Source organism: Brachyhypopomus gauderio, chromosome 15 (genome assembly GCF_052324685.1).
Source record: "Brachyhypopomus gauderio isolate BG-103 chromosome 15, BGAUD_0.2, whole genome shotgun sequence".
NCBI classification, from domain to species: domain Eukaryota; kingdom Metazoa; phylum Chordata; class Actinopteri; order Gymnotiformes; family Hypopomidae; genus Brachyhypopomus; species Brachyhypopomus gauderio.
The window spans coordinates 8,250,020-8,273,514 of NC_135225.1; the positions used below are offsets into that span (position 1 = coordinate 8,250,020).

Here is a 23,495-nt window from a genome sequence, read left to right on the forward strand (position 1 = left end):
TGGGTCAGGGCCAGTTTGAGAATTAAGAAATTATGGTGACAAAAATATATCATTTTTGACAACATGCAAAAAAAAAACTGCTTATTGTTATCACACAATATTTATTTTGGAAATGAACTGAATTCTTTAAAGACAGGAAGTGTCACAGATTTTATCCCAGTATAATGAATAAAACTGACTTGACTATAGAACCTAACTAATGATCAAGAAGGACAAAGGAAGGAAATGGTGCCTGAAGATAGTGGACAGAAAGGGTTATAACTCCTACTGACCTTTACAGAAGCACGAGTGGTTTTCAAATACACCCTTGTTTTATTAAATATATACATTTTATTCTTGGTTAGTGTCCTAGTAACCTAACTGTTCTTTCTGCTTACAGTGATTTCACCAATTCTGACCTCTTTCTTAGAAATGAAAAGTGGAGACCCCAATACAGTGAAAATCCCAATCACAAATTATGTTATACGTTTTTAACTGTATGAACCAACAACTTTCTCAGTGCCCCTCAAAAGCATGGGACCCGTGGGCTGGTTCTGTGCTTATTGGCAGTATAATGGCAGTAGATTGCATATATCTTGTTATTTTTCCGATAAATCATCATACATTTATTAATAAAACTTATTATATTAACTGCATTGAGAGCAAAGCTTCTCCTTAAGACACGTGCACTGCTGACTACTGCTTCCTGGATATGCCACAACATATCCTTCCTTACCACACATCCAGTCATAGGGAACCTGCGGGAAGTTGTTCCACCCAGATAGTGAAAGACAAATAATCAGAACATTCATAAAATACTGAGGTAAGGCCTATTGATTTTTATGGTATTTTAGTGGATATTTTTATATAGAAATGTGAGTTGTCTGTGTTGTAGTATTGCTGTTGCTAATCAAATTCTAGGACTTAAATAGGGCATGGGAACAGACTTCCTACTTGTTTGAGTATCCTGTATTAATGGCTCCCTGGTGACAATACAGGATGCATTGCTCACTAACTTTTACTAGGTTCAGGGTTCAGGGCCAGTTTTCTTTCCATCAAGTCTAAAATGTGTACACTGTTAATGCACAAGCACATTTTCGGATTTTCAGATTAGAGTTTAATTTAACTCTTGTTATAAACCTTGCCAATATCAGGCTGAAAAATATATTCTAACACTATTAGCCTAGTAAAAAGAAATGTCTAAGTGGAAAAGAGTGAAGGTTTATTATGCCTGGTTTCGGAACATCAGTAGAAAATTCAGAAAGAAAATTCCCATTTAATCATTTAATTCCTATATAGCCTGTAGCTTCCAATACCTTCTCAGCAATATTCTATATATGCACTGTTGTTCACTCTCTTCTGACAAACAGTGTCCATCTTTTCTGAGACATCCAAGTTGTTTCAGTCAGGACTAATGTCCCTTTTTCCTTTCTCCTGATTACTACAAAGATTAGGATGGCACTCCTTATCCTGTCAACTGTGACGTTACGATCGGTGACGGCCAGTCACTGCTACGGTTCAAGGGAAATCCCATGATCAGACTGAGGAATTGCTGACTGAAAACTGAACAATTGCAATCTGTGTTCAGTCTGACCCGTTGGCCTCCTCACGTCCCCTGGAGCACCAGGCTCAAGCACACAACAGAGGAGTCATGAGGAGAACGCACTCTGCACTTCTGTCTCCCACAGCCAGCCCGCACTAGCACAGCACAGCAGCCTCATCCAAGGGGATTTCTGAACCACATACCTCATCATGGTGAGGAAAGAAATTCTGTAATGCATGATGTGGCAAATATTAGCTCATATTGTTAAAAGAACTGTCAAGATTACACACACCATTCTCAATTTGCAAATGCAATTTTGACATGCTTTGCATAAAGTTTCTTTGTACGTTCCATCTGGTCAGGAATTTTTGATTCTGTGTCCAGCCATGAGGTGAGCAAGGCAGAACCATGTTACCCTCTTGTAGCTGACTCACTCACTTAGTCATGCTTTTTGTGTTTGGGGAGAGGGAGCGTGTGTCCTCCTCTCAGGACTTCCAGGCTTTATCTATGACCCAGGTATCTTTGCTTCTGATAACAGCTTTCAAGGGCTGTTAGTTAAGATGAGGTCTGTGGGGTAATCTTTTACTCTTTTTAAACCGTAAGCTTTTCCCCAGGATGTCATCAGTTTTAGAGGCCATACCACTGACTAGTCATGGCCACCCAGCTGTTGAAAGCATTGTCCACATTACTGTCAACAGTGAATTAAGTACAGCTGAAGATTGTAATGTAAACATATTAAATCACATATAAATGGAAGGCAAACACACCTCATACTTGCCAGTTAAACAATCATAATCATAAGTATTATTATTATCTTAGAAAGGTCCTCCGATTCATGTCATGTCCTTTTGCACTAGTCCTGTGTCCTGTTTTTTTTTTTTTTTTATTAGGGACTGGACAAAGTTTTTTTTATGAATAGGAGCTCACCTCAGAGATGTCTCCATCCATTTCATGCATTTGCAACTGTTTGGTCATGAGCAATAAAATGAGCAGTCATTAAATAAGAGATGTTTTGTCAAATGCTTGACAGCAATATTCTTTAAGTAGCTATTTACTTTTCGTTTGCAGGAGCAGTCGGCCTTTTAACTTAAGCAGTAGAATGTAGCCAGAAAGGAATGAGGAAAGTTTGAACAGTGGCTGGGGGATTTATGACCTGCTGTTAGACAAACCGCATACATGCAAGCACTTAACTCACCATTGTAATGCAGTCCTCTGTCTTCTGTTTTTCTGTGCCTTGGTTAGTGTCAGATTAAACCCCATGGAGGTCCCTAGACTGTCAAAATTACAAGGCTCCCCTCGCAAATGATCTCCTAATACGTTTCAATTTTACCAACCAACAAATTTTGCCCCTCAAAAGACACAGAGCACATAGCCTACTCTGGTGCCTGCTCCAAATATTTGGTGCTGGCTTCAGTAAGGCATGACCTGTATAGTGGGAAACTTCAACATGCCATTCACTGCCTAAAATACTTCTTAGTTATCTTATTTATACTAACAAGATTTTGACTGACCTTGTTCAGTCTATAATTATAAGATTGTCTATAAAATTTCTAATGTATCTCTATGGAGTCTGTCAGGGAATATGAGACAAAAGAAATATTCAGACAGTACAGTCATATCTGACTCACTCTGCCTTCATCACTGAAAAGAAACATATGTATAACACAAAAGATCAAGAAACGATCTCACTCACAAGTACGGCAGCTTTAAAAACATTTTTTTTCTTAGTTTATTTCTACTATTCTACCGGCATCATTTCAGGGAATCAGACAAAACAGTATTGTCAGGCAAGAATTTGATTATCATTCCATTCTTTTACTTATCACATCACTCTCAAGGGCCATGATGCTCTCCTCAGCCTTCCAGATGTTAGTAAGTAATGAATGATTCTGACACCCTAACTCTCATTGTGTTGCTCTGAAGTTTGCTTATTTTTTTCTGTGGATTATCTGCATGTTATTCTGCAGTCAATTGTATAGTCATCCATTATTAATCAATCTGTAATATTTTCATTCATGGTATACCTTTAGACCCTAAAACATTCAGAATGTTTCAAACCACTCCCAATAAAATTATTTCTTCATGCCTTTATCAAATGTGATCCAGTATCGTCATCTTCTGTTCAACAGACAGGGTGGATTTATAGGCCAAAATAAGTATTATACAGCACACACCTCTTAGTTATAAAAACCACATGCTACTTACATACAAGTGCTAAAAGTAAAACTACACCGAGCCTTTGTACTTGAGCATTTGTAGCCTAGCTTCCTAGGCTAGTGTTTGCTCACTTCCAAGAGCTGCAGAGGAACTAAAACATGTTTGAGGTGGTGAGTCAGCAGGCTGTACTGGTGTGAACCGGCCAGGCCCCCAGCCCCATGTTGCCCTGTTTCATGCTCCTCCACGTGAATCATCCAGGCTGCCTGCTGCTTTGCCTGGCAATGCTCACCAAAGAAGACTTCAGATTGCTTTGTGGGTCGATATTAGTCTGAGTAGGTTATGAGAAAGGCACACATGCTTACACACATGTAGACTTATACGCACAGACTATGCATTTGCCATTTGGCAGGCAACCATGTCCAGACATACAGAAGTGTTTTGAAGTCCCTACCAAATACATATCTCCATGAGCATAAATAGATCAGTGTAAGATGATTACACTGAAGTTTTTTAGTTACTCTGTGAAGAGGCTATGTGTGCAGAACACCTTTTGGGAGGTTAAAAAGAAGCTATCCAACTTGCTACTACATATTAACAGGGCTGTCATTCTGACCTATTGATGTAATCTCCTGGGGTAATGACGGATGTGGGGTAATAATCAGTTAGGACGGATGTGAATTTATTGTGTTGGAATTTTTGTTTCTGTTACATGTGTATGACTGACTTGATCTATAATAAAAAGATCTACAGTATTTCTGAAATGTGAATCAGTGATGAACAGCTCATGGATTATTAGTCATTTGGGACAATACTGACTGAGAAATAGTGGCACTTCCAAGTGGAACTAAGAAATAGTAGCACTTATAGTGTACCTTGGGATCAGTTGCTATACTGTGGATCAGACTACTCAGATCACTCTGGTTTCTGTTAGACTTCCTATGAACGTAGTTAAGGACCACATGCACCTAATAAAGCTGTTACTATAAGCATGGCAAAATTGCCACTGTGCACCCTCAGTTAGAGTCCTGACAGTGTTGAAAAGAATACATTAAACATAGCTAAAGATTTTTAAAATCTGTGAGTTGGCATCCTGTATGAAAAGCACATAAATGTGCCTTGCCTAAACTTCAAACATCACTGTGTGTTCACACATCGCTGTTTTTAAAGAATGTCATGTAAAATATTTGTCTAATATTTCTGTAATTACAGGGCCAAACTGTAGTTCATGGACATGTGACATTCCATTACATGGACATTCCATTTAATCAATGACAGTGATTTTTATTCATAGATGATATACAACAATATTGCATTTCTAAGCATTTTTACATATCAAGTAAGATGCTAGATAATTACAGTAGAACAATAATATTGACAATTTATGAGCGAAACAGTTAATCAGGACTCAACAGTGTTTAAAATGAGAAAAATTATATATATATATCATAATGAGTTTACAGTGCTGTAATCTTGAATGCTCCAGAAAACCCTCAAACAATGTTGGTGCGCGCTTTGTATCGCTCCAAGTGCCTTGTCAGGTCTTCAATGCGCAAGTCCTTCAGGTGGACCAGATGTTCCAGCCTGTTCACCTTTATCTGTAATATCTACAGGCACAACAATGGAATAATTAATGTAATGATCTCTATTGAGAGTAAGGATCAGAACTGTTTGGACTAAGTGATTAAATATTAATTTAGCACAGGTTGGTTGTCTGTGCGTATTTTTTTGTTAAAATATTTAAGGTGGGATATATATAACTGCTGTAGGGGTGTACCCATATTCAAATAGCGGCCCGCGGGCCACATCCGGCCCGCAGGCTATCTATTTCTGGCCCGCGAGCTGTTTTGAAAAGTGTTATTTATTTTTTATTTTTTTTTTAGGAATCTTTTTTTCAATCGCGCTATCTGCTCTTATTTTGAAATCGCGCACCGCGATCTCAAGACGCTGCCGGGGATTGCCTTTATGGCAACAACAAACAGGTAGCAGACGCCCAAATGCGTTCACCCCCCACAGTTTACAGTTTACATTCCCCCCCGTAACCGGCACCTTCAGTGATTGAAAAATAAAATGTGGCCCGCCATCATTTCTATTTGAGTACCCCTGGTGAACCACATTACATAATATGGTTTTCTGAGGTCAAGGCTCAATTCAATACAATTTAATTTTCAACACTGTCACATTACAGCCCCTGACCCCTCCCTTTTGGGCATGTGTTTACGTTGTCTACGTCTAGTCGTCTGCGTCTGTGGATCTCCGTGGGTGCGGTTGTGTCTGAGTGTTCATCAGTCTCACCTGTGGCTCGTCTCAACACTTGGGGCTGATGTGGTTCGTCTGTTTAATGTGCTCTCGCGCAGTGTCCCGTGCTCGTCTTTGAGTCTGACACGATTATACATTTAAGTGTTATATGTGCGCTGTCTGCGCTATTCTGTGTTTAAATAAAGTAACGTTTGTGCGAACCGCTGGACTCGTGCCTCGTCCGTCGCCCTGCGCGCATCGTTACAGAAAGACGAGTCGACCAAAGAAGAATGTCAGGATACGCGACCCGCGCCAAGAACGGGGGGAGGCCCAGTAGGCACCACCATGCCTCTTCCCCTGCCTCTCGCCGCAAGAACCCCGTGAGCCTCGAGGTGATGCAGCAAGACTCGGTGGTATTATGGTGAGAGTGAGGAGGAGGAGGACAGCACCCCGCCATCCATATACTCGGCTCCCACCGAGTATTACGGCAAGGGTGAGGAAGACGCCAGCCCTCCTCCGTCGCTGTACTCCACTCCTACTGAGTGGTGAGGAGGTGAGTCCCCCTCCGTCCGAGTACTCGGACCTCACGGAGTGTGAGGGTGAGGAAGGTCACCGGGTGAGCCGAGTACAGAGGAGGAAGACGTGAGCCCGCCTCCCTCAGAGTACTTTGCTGAGACCGTGAGGGGGGAAAAGGTCTGAAAGAGGGCGTTTCTCCTGACTACTCAGAGGGAAGCGCGATGGACTACTCCCAAGGTGAGAGCCCGGTGGAGCCCATGGAGATAGAACACAACACTTCCACCGCCAGGCCAGGAGGGTGATCCCCGGGAGGAGGGGACATTCCCCGGTGGGGTCCACGGGGGAGGGAGAGCGAGAATCGGCAGGCCTACCCTGCGGCGCGCCCCCCAAGGGCTTCCAAAGAGACTGGTAGCATGCCCACCGAGAGGACTGCAGGAGTGTCCGCTAGCCGCACCGCACCCAGCGGAGGGTTTGTGGTAGGGGCGGGAGGAAGACCGCCCACCGCAGTGCCTGCAGCTCCCGGACCGTTCACCCCGCTGGCAGCCCTCCTTCAGGCGCGAAGCCTGGCTCCGTTTTTGTATCTATCCCTGTGTTTATCCCAAATCCCCTTTTCCCTTTCGTGCCTCTGTTCGTTAATGTTCCTGTTTGTGTTTTTGTTAATGTACCGTTGTGTTTGTCTAACGTTTTTTCCCCTGTCTTCCCAGGGAGGGTGTTCTAAGCTGTTCGTGGCGGACTCTCCACCGAGGGCGATCATCTCCCAGACGCAGGACTGAGCGCCCCGGATCCGCCCATCGGTGTGGGTTCGGGGCATTCAGTTCTGTTGGCAGCCCGGGACAGGTAGTGCTCTTGGTGGGGGGATCTGTCACGTTACAGCCCCTCCCTGACCCCTCCCTTTCGGGCGTGTGTTTACGTTGTCTCATCAACACTTGGGACTGATGTGGTTCGTTTATTTAATGTGCGCTCGCGCAGTGTCCCGTGCTCGTCTTTGTTTGAGTCTGACACGATTTTATGTTTGTGTTATACGTGCGCTGTCTGCGCTATTCTGTGTTTAAATAAAGTAACGTTTGTGCGAACCACTGGACTCGTGCCTCGTCCGTCGTTACAAATACTCCTTTGAAACAACACCTATGTTTACTTTTCTAAGTAATGATAATTCTAAAGGTGTTATTGACATTAAATTCTCACCACATGCTAGTAACATCCAATTCAATCCACACATGCAAATAAATCAAACATTGATGTCCATAAATGAAACTTATGTGCAATAATGAGAAATGTCTGAGGAAGAAAGTATTGAACATGCTTACTGAAATGTATGTAATACTTCATAAAAAAAGTTTCAAGACACCTACTTGTATGAGGAAACTTGCATTGCTCAGGTGTGATTTTGGCCCATTCTTCCACACAAACACTCCTCAAATCCTGAAGGTTCTGTGGGTTTCTTCTATGAACTTTGAGCTTTAGTTATTTCCATAGATTTTAAATTGGATCATTCTAGCAGCTTTATTTCCTTTCTCTGAAACCAGTTGTGTTTCCTTGGGTGTGTTTTGGGGATCATTGTCTTGCTGAAATATCCATCCTTGTTTCATCTTCATCATCCTGGTAGGTGGCAGCAGATTTTTATCAAGAATGTCTCAGTAAGTTTTTCCATTGATCCTTCCTTCCTTATATGAAGCGTGCCAGTGTCGAATGCTGAACAGCCCCACACTATGATGTTCCCACCTCCAAATTTCACTGTTGGTATGGTGTTATTGTGGTTATATGCAGTACCTTTTGACCACCAAGCATGTTGAGTATTATGGCATCCAAAGTGGTTTTTTTTTTCAATTGTTCAATACATGTTCCCCATGTCATTTCTCATTATTACACATACAGACATGATTTATTTCTTTGCATGTGTGGATTGGATGGGCTGTTACCAAAATCTGGTAATTTCATGTCAACAGCACATTTTGAAATTCATTTACTTGGAAAATTGATGATGTGTTCAATACTTATTTGTACCAACACTGCTTATATCATTCTAGTTCTAGCCATAAGAGGAAGTACTTACTCTGTATTAAAGCAAATGTGAGGACATTGCAGTTTCCTCTTTACAGACTTCCTGTTACACCACAGAGGCTTAACATCACTTGCCATTTGTCATCTTGTGTACTTCCTAAGAAGTTAGGCAGTGACCTCAAAGCATTAAGTCATCACATAGTATATGACCAAATCCAGCTTTTTCAGGAACAGACCAAAAAGACTTTCATGCAGCTTTAAAATCCCATACCTAAAAAGAAGCTTGTAATGAAATGTATGCAAAATGTCATCACAGTCTGTCCATAACAAATACCATGTTCTAGCACAAAGGTGTCCATAACTGCACATAGCACCAGGACACCTTAAGCTGAAATTCAGTTTTGTAGTTCTGTCATCAGAATTGCGTCCGTGTGTCTTGGACACTCGGGTAAAGATAGGAACTGAGCTGTCAACCGATCACCAATTAGTGGCAGGCAAAGATGCTGGACAGACATGGCAGACCCAAACATATCTTGAGGGCTCAGAGGGCCAAGCAAATTGCGGCTTCTCCTGTCGCAGAGAGAAAACTCTGATGTGACACTGTATATAGTGAAGTTGTGGAGTACTTTCCATGCAGGAAGCAGAATTGGGGGTCCACCCATCACTCGGGCTGAGGTGACCATGATGGCTTTCCAGAGGTTGGAAGCAAACCAGGATTGCTGTGAGGGCTAACCAGAGGTTAACTCGATGAGCCACCACAGGGTTTTGGTAAGTAGGACCCAAACCAAAACAACAGTGTTGGGTGTGACTAGAGATGAGAATGGGTAACAAAGGATTACCTGTGGAGACCAGGATTAGAACCCAGGTCACCACATGGATAAAGCAGCACTTAACTGAAGAAGCTAGGAAAAATGGCTTCAAAAAGAAAGGGACAACAGAACTAACAGGGAGCAAGTGGAAAACAAAACAAAGATGGTAAACTTCGAAATGGTTTGGGTGGGAAACACAGAACCAAAGGACACCAGGGGAAGGGCTGGCTCTCTCAACTACAGAGAACAACAACTGAAATGCACTTCTCAACTGAAAGAGTAACCAGAAGGAAACAAAGAGAGAGGAGAACAAACTTGTCCTTTTGGTTTCAGAGAATATTTTAAAGGAAGGAAAAGGTACAACCCAAAAAGAGGGAAAGACTTGAGAGAAATTGATGAAAAAGGTGAGAGCCTTTACCTGGGTTACCAGCTAGTCTGTTTCCAGAACACTGACAAAGACTCAGCAACTAGTGCTCTCTTGAGAGCTCTTTATAAATACTACTGAGCAGGTGTAGTTAATCAGGCTTGATTGGCCTGTTGGCTCCAACCGGTGGCTGGTGGCGTTCTGGTGCTGGAGCCAACCCTTACACAGGGCAGTTGTGAAACTCCTAAGTGGAAAGGCTCAAGGGGTGGATGAGGTTTTTAAGGCTCCTTAAAGCTCTGGATGTTGTGGGACTGTCCTAGCTGACATGTCTTTGCCACATTGCGTGGACATCGGGGACTAACGGTGGTTCCCATTTTTAAAAAAGGGATACTGATAGTGTGGTCCAACTATCAGACTCCTCAACCTCCCCGGTAAGGTCTACGCTACTACGAGCTATCCAGTCCTTGTACAAACGGAGCAGGAGCCTGGTTCACATGTCCGGCAGTAAGTCAGACTGGTTTCCAGTTGTGGCTGGACTCCATCAGGGCTGCCCTTTGTCACTGATTCTATTCATAACTCTTATGGACAGAATTTCTCGGCATAGCCAAGTGGTGGAGGGTATTCGGTATAGTGGCCTCAGGATTCCACGTCTCCTTTTTGTGGTCCTGTTGGTGTCGTTAGACCATGGTTCTCAGTCAGACAAGGATGGAGTGCCCTCTTTGGGTCGGGAGTGCCTCCTTGCCTCAAGTGGTAGAATTCAAGTATTCATGAATGAGGGAAGGATGGAATGGGTGGTTGACAGGCTGATGAGTGCGGCATCTGCAGTGTTGCAGATGCTGTACCGGACCGTTGTGGTGAAGAGAGAGTGCTAAGCTAAAAGTGATCGCGAGTACAAGCGGCTGAAATTAGTTTCCTCCATAGGTTGTCTGGGCTTGTGGGGCATTCTGGGCATGTCCAACTGGTTGGAAACCCCGGGGACATGCTGGAGAGATTATATCTCTCAGCTGTCCCGGGGACACCTTGGTATCCCCCAGAAGAGCTAGAAGTGCTGGCTGGGGAGAGGGAAACCTGTGCCTCCTTGCTTAGGTTACTGCCCCACGACCCTTACCCAGATAAGTGGATGTTAATGGATAGATGGATGGATGTAAGATGTCAGACTTATGCACATGCATTTGTAGCACCTCACCTGTATAGTCTCCTGCAAAGCCAACAGAGCTTGTTCCTTCTCCTCCAAAAGCAAACGGAAGGCTGGGTCAACATTTGGACCTGGTACCAAGAGAGGGCTGTAAACGTTAAAACACCTTGTAAATACATAGTTTGCCTTCATAACATTCAAAATGACAACACTCATCTTTGATTCCCACATCTCACTATCCCATTCCCTCTGCTTACTTAATGACGTATCCAACACTAATCTCGATAGCACTAATACAAAAATGCTTCTTATGCTTTAACCATCGCCAAGAAAACAATCCCCATGAACTGGAAAACAAGACATATAACCAACATCTCACTCTGGAAAAATCTTCTGGACTATATTACTCTTGATAATACACCTGCTTCTAATACACACACAGATACACAATCTCTCTTCATATGGGTTTCAATTGTGACGGTGGGTGCGGCGTGAAGGACGAGACACAGAATCCCTCGGTGGCAGCAAACGTCACTTTACTTTTGCTTACAAGTATAGCGCAATAGCGCACGTAGAACATAAACAGCACACAGACGTGTAAACTTTAGACAACGACGAGCACAGGACACTGCGCGAGCGCACATTAAATAGACAAACCACATTAGCCCCACGTGATTATGAGACGAGTCACAGGTGAGACAGATTATCACAAGACATAACCACAACCACGTAGATCCACAGACGCAGACGATGCACGTGGACAACGTAAACACACGCCCAAAAGGGAGGGGCCGGGGTCCTCAACGTGACATCAATATTAACTTTTCTTCAGAAATGACATTGTTACCTCGGCCTATGAGCCTCCCACCCCCCCTTACATACAGATACAATACATGTAAACATACACAAACATACTAAAGATCATACTAAAGATCATACTAAAGATATATATATATGCCTGCATACACACATTAACACAAAACAAAACACTAAACAGCAAATATTTAACTTATATATTTGTATATATCTCACCTCACCACACCTATACACACATAAGCACATACAACAATCACACATTCATGGACAAACACAGAAACTGCAATATTCAAAACACACCCCCCCCCCCCCCCCCCCATTGTCTCCCCTTCATTTCTCCTTTGTATTATTTTATCCCTTGGTCATACGTTCTTCCCCCCCAAAGTATTGCTATTGTCTTGTTATATGTGCTTTCATAAATATAAATGAAAAATAAAAAATAAAAAAATGACAACACTCTTATCTTTGAATCTTTACATATAATATACATATAATATATACAATAATATATACAAATTATTTTACATACCTTGATTTCTGTGTCTTTTTTACAGGGGCTGCTGTCTTAGTCTCAATGATAACCTGTTGATTTTCTACAAGATTCACAAAGTATTATGGTATGGGATTATAATCTGTGATGGTACGAAGGCCCCCTGCCAGCCGCCTCCTTCATCAGTGGCAGCATTCATGTTTGTCTTGTCGTTGTGACGTCATGTTTGTCCCTCAGGTGGCCTTGGCCCATTAGGGAATTGCCTCGCCCATGACATAATCAAGAAAGTGCCACAAAATTATGCTTTTGAACAAGCCTCAATTAATGGTGAAACATAAGCAATACAAAATAAATCATGAAATAAAACAGCACTGAGCAAACTTAAAATCCGCAAAGAATCAGTCAAAGAAAAGCAAAGAAAAAAATCAGTTTTGCTTATGCAAAATTGGCTCATTTAGTTAGTATAAAAATGTACGTTGTCACTGTAACTCCTAAAAGAGTGCTGCCTTCAAGTTTCTCTAGGTATTGAAAAATACCATTACAATATACTGCACCAACCCACCCAGCATCCTCCCCAGTTGGTTTTAATCGCTCCTGGGAATTGCTAAGCCAGCAAAGCTAATATAATTACACTCTATGTGAACCCATTAAATACACTGAGGTCAAAAGGACAAAGAGAAGGCAATAGAGAGCCCCAGACTGCAGTCCACTGTATAACTACAAACTGGGAGGCTTTTATTTTGCACTCAGGAGTGCTTTGAGTCATCAACACCGACTAAGTTTGACCTTTACAATTTCCCCTGAGGGAAGGAAAATGACCGACAACAACAGAGCAATAGCTAGTAAAACAAAAAGCTTTCATTTTTTTGTACACAAAATGTTGTACCTACACTGTAACTACCACAGACTTTGTGAACCCACAGTGATTATGTTTTTGCTTTGTGCTAGCAACAGCATTAAGCCATGTGCAGAGTCTGTCAGCAGTGATAAAGGCCATCTGGTTAAAAGAGCTGATATGAAGACTTCTCTTCCTACATGAAAAGAATGAGTCGGCCTGGGCTGACCTCACCGAGGAGATGTGACCTCACTTAAGACCAGATGATGATGAGGTGTAAGAAACAGAGGGCTCAGATAATTTGATTCATTTCAAGAAACGAAGAAAGCACAGAGAGTGTTGCTGTCATAGCTCCACAAGCTTCTAGTTTGTTTGCATTTGATTCTAATATGCTTAGTGTCCACCATAAATCTGTGAGGATAAATGACTGAAATCTTTTTTAAAAGATGTGCATTTGTTAAAAAGATTGAAAAGATAGACAGAAAAAGTTGAGGAAACAAAACAGACTACATAAACAAATTAAAAACAATCAGCAAAAACTTTTGGTAAGTTCTTTCTTTCTTTAATTTTGGTAAGTGTTCCTGGTTGCTTCAAAAACATAAAACATTATCTCGATGGCAGTCAACAGTACTGTTACTTGGGCCAAAGGGCAACACATCAGAGCAATGTGACATTGAGATCATGCCAACCTCAGGCACTATCAGCAGTTTGTCTAAAACTTTGATTTCTTACAAACTGCTGGTCTTCAGTGGAACAGACAGAATGAGCAAGCAGAGGAAATGCAAGATTGGGAATTTTGAACCTGCACTGCAGAGGACTTGGATGACTGTTTTGACATGACCACATAACAGCTAAGCTGTGGTGATGATGGAGGATTTATTTTCTAACATTGAAAAAGTTATACTCCACAGGCTTAGAATTAGACATCAGACCTACCTGTGTGTTGTTTGTTATTTATGGCGCTGTAGTATTCTAAATCCTACAATAAATTGAGATAGGAAAGTGATCAATTATTTATTTGCTCTTATCTGATAAGCCACAGAGACATGTTCTGTTGCAGTAACTAACCTCAGTGACATTTGAAACTCCTATTCGCTTCTCCTCTAGTTTCTCTCTGAGTGCCCACAAGACTGGCTCAATGATGCCTGGAGAGCTTAGCGCAACCTTCTTCATTATGTCCTCTGGTACATGAAAATTTATCTTGGAGAAAACCTTCCTGAAATTACAACACAAATAAAATGTACTACCTTTATGCCAATAGTGTTACCATTTTTCATTTTGCTGTTTATTGTACCTATTCATGTTGCAAATGCTGAGAAACAGAGAGAAATGTTTAATTACTGGCAAATAAAACCACAGAAGCAAACAAATGCTTTTATATGGTCACTGAAAAAATATAGTTTTGTAATCAGAAAACAGGCTTACTCATTGTTATTATTATTCTGAAGGAATCACAGGAAATGCATTGATTGAGAACAGGTGCTAAGAACAAGGTCAAAGCCTAATGTCCCATTCTCATATTTAAAGTACTGTATTTACTGCATTCTGCATTTGCTTGCCTGTTCAGAGTGGCCCAGTTAGTCAGCTTCTGCTGAGTGGAGTGTGCAGGTGTGTAGTTGTGTAGTTCCACCAACTTGGGAAAGAAGTGCTTCACAACTTCAGCAGTCATAACTAGAAACATTAAAATTATAAAAATGCAGCTATCCCTCACCTGATGGATGTTTTTCAGTAGACCTTACAGCAATCAAATAATCCGTAATCTTTAGTAGTAAAAATATTACAGAGGTAAAAACTGACGATCCTTCTCCTGCTTATAAGATGGACACAGTAACAAGAATGCCATAAAAAATTTACATATCAGTGTTAAATGAGATTTTAAATTGTCTTGTATCTTCAGGGCAGTTACAGAATTGAAAACGCCATTTAATTAACCCTTCCTCTAGTGTTAGGGTCGTGACAGACCCGTTTGTAGGATGTAAGTACTACATAAATTTTTTATTGCATCAAGAATTTTTGACTTTGTCAGAAACTTCTATTTAAACAAAATAAATGTTTTCATAAAATTATAAAACTCTCTTGTTAAAATGATTACCTTTCTGTACGGTCAGTTTTGACCCAGGTATAATTAGAAAACAATAATATTTGCCATAGCTGAAATTATAAACACACTAGGCTATATAACAACAGCCCACAGCCAGCTTTTCCTCCAACCATTTGATTTTCAGTTAGGGGCTTCTATCTTTTTCACAAACCAAGGAAAGGCAGACATTTCCAGATATGTAAGGCCAAATCAGTTTAGAGTTGTGTATACTGTTGTGTATGCTTTTACATTACATTTACATTACAACCAATACTGTCATGGATAAGGAAGCCTAACAAGATAACCAAGAGGTAAGAAACAAAATGGATCATAAATAATTCGTTTTTAGGGTATCTAATGGTTGAACTGAGTCACGGGTCAAAACCAACCCATTAACCTGAGATAGTAACAGAAAGCTATCACAAGAGGAAGGTTAAAACCAGACTGTATCACTTATCCCTGTCAGTGAGTCACCATTAGAATTTCATCTCCTATTTTTCTTCTTTAAAATGTGTTGTCACATGTGGTCACATTTCGTTTCTGGCACTGAATTAATGGTATGATTTAAACAACTGTTTTTTTCAAATACAAACTGGTCCCTCCTCCTATGAATTCCTAAGCCTATCTCTGAACTTAAGTAACTAGCTATGTAACTGCACTTAACCTAGGTACTTAGGTAAAGATACGTAGAGATATTGCGCTAGAGATGTTAAAATTGTAATGAAGTAACGATATCTAAATGATGTTAACATGTAAATACGCAGCTAGTTGGCTATCTTAGATGAGTTACCTCCATCACTGAAGTCGCGTGTTATGTTCCTTTTAGGTCTGGAGAGTTTTATGTTGTCAATCCAAGCGTAGAGGTCTTGTAGATCTTCTTCATCTAAGTTATTATTCATAATGAGAAGTACTTTTCCAACAACAAAAGGTGAGACATACGGCTAATTTAGCCAGTTTAGCTGGGATTATAGTCCCGTTTGTTTTGCACGCATCAGGTTGTTTGTGTCGTTTCTAGGCAACGAGAATACGGCACGGGACAGTGGTCAATTCATTTAAAACCCAAAAGATATATTTTATTATAAACTGAAATATTAATCTTTTCTGAAATACTGACACTACAACACTGATAACCAAAACCGCTTTATTTACTTGTTCTTAAGGCAAAGATAATATAGCAATTAAATTACTAAATAATTAGTATTTAAAATTCCAGCAATAAAAAATTGTCTTCAGTCTATCAGACCAGCTGAGAACACGTAAGAATCTTTAGTAGACAAAATAGCCAACATTGGATTGAGTGCAAAAAGTGAAAGGGCAAGTAAAAACAGTCGTAGCATCTGGCATGTTCCCAGGATAACAATGAACTCTAAATTACAGTGTCACAACTATGAATACAATTTGTACTTTTACATTCTGGACTCTGGCTCGATAAAACAGAAGTTACAGCTACATCCATTACCAAACAACATTGCATTACATTGTACTATAACAGAAATTCAGGAAATGGAAATAGGCAAGTCCTGTGTGCACATAAAACATAACCCTCATATTCTTTAATCCTCTTCTTCAATCCCATTATGATGCTCAGTACCAAAGTGGAGACAAAGGTTAATCTGAAAAATAATCTTCAAAGCTTTGACTTTCCAGAGGCATTAAGATTGCTCACAAAGCATCTCCTGGAGGTTTGAGTGACTCAGAATAAGTCATCTGCTTCATGTAATCTAGACTTTGCGCAGGGGTTTAAGAGGAACCTTTGGGACTCCCATTACCTGTTGTGCACAAAAGGGTATCAAAGCATTAACATTTTAGCTCATACATTCAGAATTATAGTCAGTATCCAACAAAACTATAGCCATATAGTCTTTTGTGCAAAGAAAAAAAACACACCTGAGGTGGACACCATACTAGCTGTTTCCCTGCTGGTTTTGCTGGAGGTACTGGAGGTGATTTTGGTTGATTCACCTACAGGAGTGAATAAAGAACATATAGTAATCCATCTCTCTGCTCTTTGCTGGGAAAAGTCTCCATAAGAAAAAGCAACATCAGCACAAAGAGCCAAAGAAAAATAAATAAACCATTTAGCGTTTACCTGTATTAATTATTAGTACAATAAAAAATGCTGTTAATAAATGTTAAGAAGTGTTTCCCTAGGGGATAACTGAGATGCTAAACTAGCAGAGGGTTTCTACAACAGCAGTGAAACATATTGTGATTTATGACTTACTGATTTGAGCATCAGTGGAGGTAAAGGTCTTGATGGAGGTAGTGGTTTAGAAGCCGGAAGCAAAGGCTTGGCCTGAATTCAACATGTATCAAGTCAAATCATGTATTAAAGAATATCCTTAAAAACTCGCAGCAAATACATCAACTAGGCAAATTTAACATGCCAGTATTTTACTGTAAACTCACCTGAGTGAAACCAATGTTTGGAACTACAGGTGGTGTCATGCAAGGTTTCACAATCTAAAATAATGTAAAGCATACAATAACATTCATATGGCTGAACCATAATCTGTATCACTCAAACCCATCAAAAAACAATCAGCAAACAAACAAATCAATTACCGGTTCTGTACTGTATTGAGCAGGTACGGTAGGAGGCTGTGTGAAAGAGGTAAGATAAAATTAGTATTCAAGAATCCAGCATGTGTGTGTACATTTAGTTCAAAGGCTGATCAATGATGAGACCTTTGGTGCTGGCCTGCTAGGCGCAGTGGGGCGAAACAGGGGCTTGCAGGCCTGTGTTGTTGTTGACTCCAGAAACGTGGGATGGCTGACACGTGGTGGTCCAGACCTGGGACTGTTACTTGCACTGCCTGTCTGAAATCCTGGGTTGGACTGACCTGAGTTGGTGTTCATTTCCTTAAGGGACCTTTTTGGGAGGACAACATAGTGGTGAAATTGCATAACAGGACCATGACGGGTTATGTAACAATTTATTTTGAAACAAGTGATATTTAATTATTCTAGATTACATTCTGAAATCCTGACCTTTTCTTGGTGAATGCATTTTGCTTTCTGCAACATGACAAAGTTGCGATAACTATAATAACCATCAGCAGGATGGCTATAGAGGTGGTCACACCAATAACAACAGCATCATTTTCTGTGAGTCACGGGTGCACAAAAGATAAATTAGATATCACAGAGACCGGTAAAAACTAGTTTCTCAATTATATGTAATGGTTAGATTGCAATTGTCTTACTTTTTAGTTCAGACAGTTTCACATCACAGTAGGGGGGAGCCCAGCCGGGATCACAGTGGCACTGCCTTTCATGATTACACACCTAGGATTCAAATGGTGTAGTTAAACACAACAGGAATTTCAATGGCCATTTCATGGCCGTTTGAAAGGCCTTCTTAAAAATATTTGCAAATTATTTTAAATAAATGGGATAATTTTATTTCATTTGAAATAAAAAACAGTAGTTATAGCCAGAAGTATTCTGTACCCCATGGTTATTGCATTTTGCAGAACAGTCCTGTGTTCCATAGATGCTTATGTCCTGGCAAAGACTGTTGTAACACACCTGTTGACAAATAACAGCTCTCCAAAGTTAGAAAACATAAATGCAGTAGACATAAATAAAATACCTCCGTTAGTTGAAAACTCAGAAAACCTTACAGACTTTGTACACTAACCTTGTTTGTCCCACACTTGGTCCCTGTTTGCACCATGCCTATCTCCTCTGTGCTGGAGGGATTCACAGCCAAATAGCATGTTGTCTTACCCATGTACTGCATATATTTCTGCTTAGTTATCGGAAATTCATTTCCCCCTGTGCAGTATATTTTCCCACATTTTATGTGTCTAGAGGCAAGGAGATAACGGTTATTCTGAAATTCATAGCGAAAGTCTATTTTTTTATATCTTTGTGAGATTTTTTCCCTAATTTCAAGACATTCTGCAAATAATTTTACACATAATTTCATATACATTGAAGTGGGTATTCACTTACTGTTGTGCACACTTGCCATATCTGGGTTTTGAACAGCTTGGATCTAAAGCATTGTACTCAAAGCAGGCATCAATATCTACATCAGCATCTACAAAATAGATTAAATGATTTGTCATTCTACACAACAAAAAAGAAACCTATATTGCAAAACTTAGACAAATCAACAATTAAAATTAAGTAATTAAATTTTGCAAGAATAAATAAATAAATACATTTTTATTGAAGTGGAACAACATTACCTGGACCCCACAGTCTCTGGCAGTGCTCTTTAAGTGTTGGACACTGGCCGTTATAGCAGTAGCCCCGGTGGGAGTCGCAGGGGAGGCCATTCATCTTGTACTCATCTTTAGGGCAGTATGGCGACTCTCCAGAGCAAAAATCATCCAAATCACAATCATGAGCCATGCGTCTGCACAGACTCCCCGCTTGCTTAATCTGGAGACAGGTTTAATGAGGGAAAGCAATGCTCAGTGACTGTCAGTAGTGAAGTATGTGTTTGGACCGTTGAATAGAAAAGGCATATATTGAATCAATGCAATTTCTGACATCATAGAACAAAAGGATCTATGGCTTCCAGATTAGGTTTCTGAGAAGCAGAAATGGAAACAGGATACCACAAAACCAAATGTTAGTAGAGTTAGTGTTAGTAGTTTAACTTAGAAATGTCTAAGCAATCAATGTAAAGACGCCAAAGCAGAATTCTCTGCCAAACATTTTACTCCATTGACTCACTTGACTAGTCAGAACCAATTAGATTTCACTCTGAAACGGTGGTGCATCCAAAAGTCTTTGCAGCACATAAGATGGCGAACTTAGACTGCCCCTCTACACAGCACCTTTTCTGAATCAGGTACTTGTGTGAACTGGGGACAGTGGAGTGAGGTTGGTCATTACCTGGCAGTTCTGGCAGCACTCTCCATGTGCACACTGTGACCCCTCCATGAGTTTGCATGTGGTGGCGTTACAGCAAGGGTTGTTGCATTCCTACGTTTAGTTAACGGCACCAGAACAGATTTTTGTAAATGAAAAATCTAATCAATATAATACATATATAGACAGAACACCATAAATGCATTAATCCCTCTAGCATGTGCTGTAAATATCAAAGAGAGTTGTTATAGAAGTGAAAGGATAACGTAGAATAGCAGATCTTACCTCTACTGTTCCACAATCACACTCTTCACCTTTTTCTACAAAGGCATTACCACACACTGGACCTCCATAGAGTGAGTCCTCGTTTGGTAAATCCTGCAAGCAGCTAACATCGTAGTTCTGCAAAAATGTCTCTAAAGCCACTTTACTGCAGCTGCTGAAGGCCTTAGGATAAACTATTCTGTGGGAAAAATTATGAAAGACAGTTAATAACCAGAACAAAGACAAGCACAGTAATAACTGTGATTTATCTGGGGGTTCAGCATACAACATTTTAAAGTTGATTTGAGAGAATCTTGCTCCTCACCCAGTGCTTTTTTGCATGACACAACCCTGGTCAGCAGAAGTTGTTGCACAGTCACATCCTGTAGTATCATGTGACATGCCCAAGTTATGGCCCATTTCATGGGCTATGGTACAGGCCACACCAACAACACTGTTGCTATGGTCCTGAGGAAACAATGCTATTTGTAACTATCCTGATATAACTATAATAATATAATATAACGTAAACCAGTGGTGAGAGTTGGTGCTATATTTGAATACACAATAAAAACCTCATTCACAGCTCCAGAGCTGGGTGAGCACATAGCGTTTAAAGGAGCCAAGCCAACGGTTGAGCCCTCAAAATTCACCGCACTATATTAGATGAAAGGGAAACAGAAATAAGATAATTCTGGAAATCATACAAACAGCATAACTGAACCACAAATCACTTTACCTACGTATCTGATGGACATCCATCTACATCTATACATTCCAAAATAATATTCATTTCTAACAAATAAAATACTTACGTAACAAACTGTGCATTATCATGCTTTTTTCTTGTCAAGAGATCATCCTGTCGCCACTTTAAAAACCTGTCCAGGGTCTCACTGGGCTGAGAGCTGACCTCAATTTTGTCTGCAGAAGTCCAAACCTCAAGCCCCACCAACATAACACGGACATTCAAAGGACGATAAAGCTGCAAGTAAATGTGTTCAAAAGTGTTAGTTAATATATTTTGTGTTATTAGTGACCCAATATTAATGTCAAAATAACTCTTCATGTATTTTGATTAGATGAAATACCTTGTCCACATGATTAGCTATTTCCATCATTTTCTTCTCCATTCTCACCAAGCTTCCAGTTTTCTTGTACTAAAATATATAAATTCATCAATATGTTTTAAAAGACATGGCATCAAAAATAGATGCCCTAAATTTTTCACATACATAAAAAAAACTTACTAATTTATTATCAGCCACCAAAACCAATTCAATAAACCGTTGTCCTCCAGCGTCTTTATTTTTCTAGGGAAGATGTAAAATTGTTAAATACTGTTAGGTTTACACAACGACAGAGATGTGTTCCAAACATACATTGTGAAACTGAATTTGCTGCATCTGAATTTTTTACAAGGGCACACAGTAAAAAAAGTAAATTCAATACGAAGTACCATGTTTCTGTTTTTATACAGCCCAGCAATCCTAGGCCCAAAGTATTCCACAGTGTCATTGATGTATTCAGCAACCGCTCTTTTAGTCCTCAGGTGCTCTTGTTTGTAAAGTGCATGGTCCCCTTCCACTGACTCCTCCAGTGGCTCGATCAGGTACACCTGGTTCTCCGCTCTCAGAAACCCACTGTAAAATATGAGTAATTGTGAGCACCATCCACTATTATTAAATTAAACAGAAAAGGATGGCGAGGTTACTCATATACTCACCATGAAGTGTATTCATTTTAAAGTGTATACGGCACAGGTTTCATTTCAACTTTGGGAGGATACATTGTTCATACCACCTGACCTAACTAATTATATGCATTACTCATCTTTTATGTTAAATAAAATGATCAATCAAACCTATGCCTATGACTTCATGCATGCTAAATGTGAAGCTACAATATTGAAATGTACAGAAACCACTGATTTTAAAGTGCATAATAAGTAATCATGATGACAGCAGTATCTGCAGCCTTCACTTCATGAAATGGTTTTTCTTACCGCATTCCAGAGCAGAGACCAACGCTGACTGAGGAATCTTTAACATTTTGGATATGCCCCTGATAGTAGCAGTGGTCCTGCACAAAGTAGACCAATCAATAAACTTAAACTATTCATAAAGGTTCACAAAATTGTATTATAACCTGAACTGACTTACCAGTGTAGATGGTGGGGAAGTCACCTTCATAACATTTTTGGTGTAGTGAGTTAGAGTGTAATGCTTCCCTAAAAGCTCCCTAAACGCAAATAATAAGTTGTGAACTTTGCTCAATAATAACGTTCTGGAAGTGAGTATATATTCAGGCCTTACCTATTCTTTTCCAGATATATTGTTAGGTTTTTCCCATCAACAGCCAAGGCATATTCAGCCGTGTCAGGATATTTCTATTGGCATAAGATTTTGATCATTTAAATGTACATTTTTCAATAAGGCCCCTGTAGCCTCCAATTTGCAGTTATACTTGTTTTAAGGCTGGAATGTGTTTAGCTCGTCAGGATTACTTTAAACAATATTTATTCAATATCGTAAAAATCATAAAACTTCATGCTTTTGAAGTAAAGACCAAAATCATCAAACCTGTTGGGAAGTAACACTCCTTTTCATTCGACCATTTAAATGCTGTATTCGCACAACATCGTAGTGCTTCACATGGGCTAGCTGTCTATTTGTTGCAGCAGAACAAACTGTACAAACGAATAGTTATGTTTTATAATTATATAGTATTATTTCATTTTTTATAATTATGTTGTACTTTTTTATGCAATTAGTCTATCCAGCAGCGTGCTCACAGCATACACCGTAACAAAAATGTAAGTGTTCGAGATGCTTTAGAATTGGGTTAAATTAACTTCAAACAATAAAACAGCAGGCCTTTAAGCGATTATGATCAGTTTTACATTCATATCAAAAACCCAAGTCCAGACACGTTATAAAGATAAAACAACAAATGTGTTTTTTTACAGTATGGGCTCAAATCTACAAAACCCATTTCTATGTCATACAGCCTTCAATTAATAATCATTTAAGTTTTCAGAAGTCATTATCATCTTTACACTCACCACAAAATGAAAGGTAAGAAATGAGTCCTAAAAGTAATCCAGTATAGAGCATGGTTATCCTGCCACAGCACTCCGCTGCTCAAAGAAAAGCACCGGAACGCGGTCACACATCTCGACAGACCGAACCGTGCCACGCCTCTCCAAAATTCGGAGAATTAGCATGAAGTGACAAATCATTCATCCGGTGAGATCATCCACTTGAGCACTTCTGTTTAACCAAGACAAGTCAAAGAAATCACAATAGTTCCACTATTATCTTCTAAAGTTATCTTAACTCTGACTGATGCAGCATTCAGCATTCTGACTCCGCATTTGTTTGGGCTACCATACTAGCAAGAAGAAAAAAAACAAATATAGATGTGGTGTATCTAAGAAAA

At 40.0% G+C, this 23,495-nt stretch overlaps 2 protein-coding genes across 2 annotated transcripts; both read right to left on the reverse strand.

Annotated features, from left to right (window-relative positions):
* Positions 1-4,974: 4,974 nt before the first annotated feature.
* Positions 4,975-15,993, reverse strand: spef1 (sperm flagellar 1). Its single transcript, XM_076974401.1, has 7 exons — positions 15,751-15,993; positions 14,440-14,551; positions 13,949-14,096; positions 13,817-13,859; positions 12,085-12,148; positions 10,791-10,887; positions 4,975-5,283 (listed from the first exon to the last, which is right to left on the reverse strand). The coding sequence occupies exons 1-7, from the start codon at positions 15,857-15,859 to the stop codon at positions 5,170-5,172; spliced, it is 687 nt and encodes a 228-aa protein (XP_076830516.1). The 5' UTR covers positions 15,860-15,993; the 3' UTR covers positions 4,975-5,169.
* A 94-nt stretch (positions 15,994-16,087) lies between these two features.
* adam8a (ADAM metallopeptidase domain 8a) lies at positions 16,088-23,409 on the reverse strand. The gene is made up of 25 exons (XM_076974398.1): positions 23,119-23,409; positions 22,637-22,743; positions 22,370-22,443; positions 22,217-22,295; positions 22,060-22,136; positions 21,514-21,697; positions 21,305-21,367; positions 21,146-21,214; positions 20,870-21,039; positions 20,630-20,711; positions 20,380-20,522; positions 20,076-20,253; positions 19,815-19,904; positions 19,160-19,355; positions 18,921-19,008; positions 18,604-18,772; positions 18,414-18,491; positions 18,167-18,248; positions 17,952-18,066; positions 17,649-17,832; positions 17,526-17,561; positions 17,370-17,423; positions 17,185-17,256; positions 16,848-16,922; positions 16,088-16,729 (listed from the first exon to the last, which is right to left on the reverse strand). The coding sequence occupies exons 1-25, from the start codon at positions 23,168-23,170 to the stop codon at positions 16,682-16,684; spliced, it is 2,565 nt and encodes an 854-aa protein (XP_076830513.1). The 5' UTR covers positions 23,171-23,409; the 3' UTR covers positions 16,088-16,681.
* Between the last annotated feature and the right edge of the window lie 86 nt (positions 23,410-23,495).

What these genes read in the sequence shown, in the direction of transcription:
- spef1 (XM_076974401.1), bottom strand. Translation starts at nt 15,859, where the DNA reads ATGAATAATAACTTAGATGAAGAAGATCTACAAGACCTCTACGCTTGG. An exon ending in AAATAACAAACAACACACAG is followed by an intron (nt 12,149 to 13,816) that starts GTAGGTCTGATG and finishes TGAATCTTGTAG; the next exon opens with AAAATCAACAGGTTATCATT. An exon ending in CTTTGCAGGAGACTATACAG is followed by an intron (nt 5,284 to 10,790) that starts GTGAGGTGCTAC and finishes TTGTGCCTGTAG; the next exon opens with ATATTACAGATAAAGGTGAA.
- adam8a (XM_076974398.1), bottom strand. Translation starts at nt 23,170, where the DNA reads ATGCTCTATACTGGATTACTTTTAGGACTCATTTCTTACCTTTCATTT. An exon ending in TATGGCAAGTGTGCACAACA is followed by an intron (nt 18,773 to 18,920) that starts GTAAGTGAATAC and finishes CCTTGCCTCTAG; the next exon opens with ACACATAAAATGTGGGAAAA. An exon ending in CTCAATACAGTACAGAACCG is followed by an intron (nt 17,424 to 17,525) that starts GTAATTGATTTG and finishes ACATTATTTTAG; the next exon opens with ATTGTGAAACCTTGCATGAC.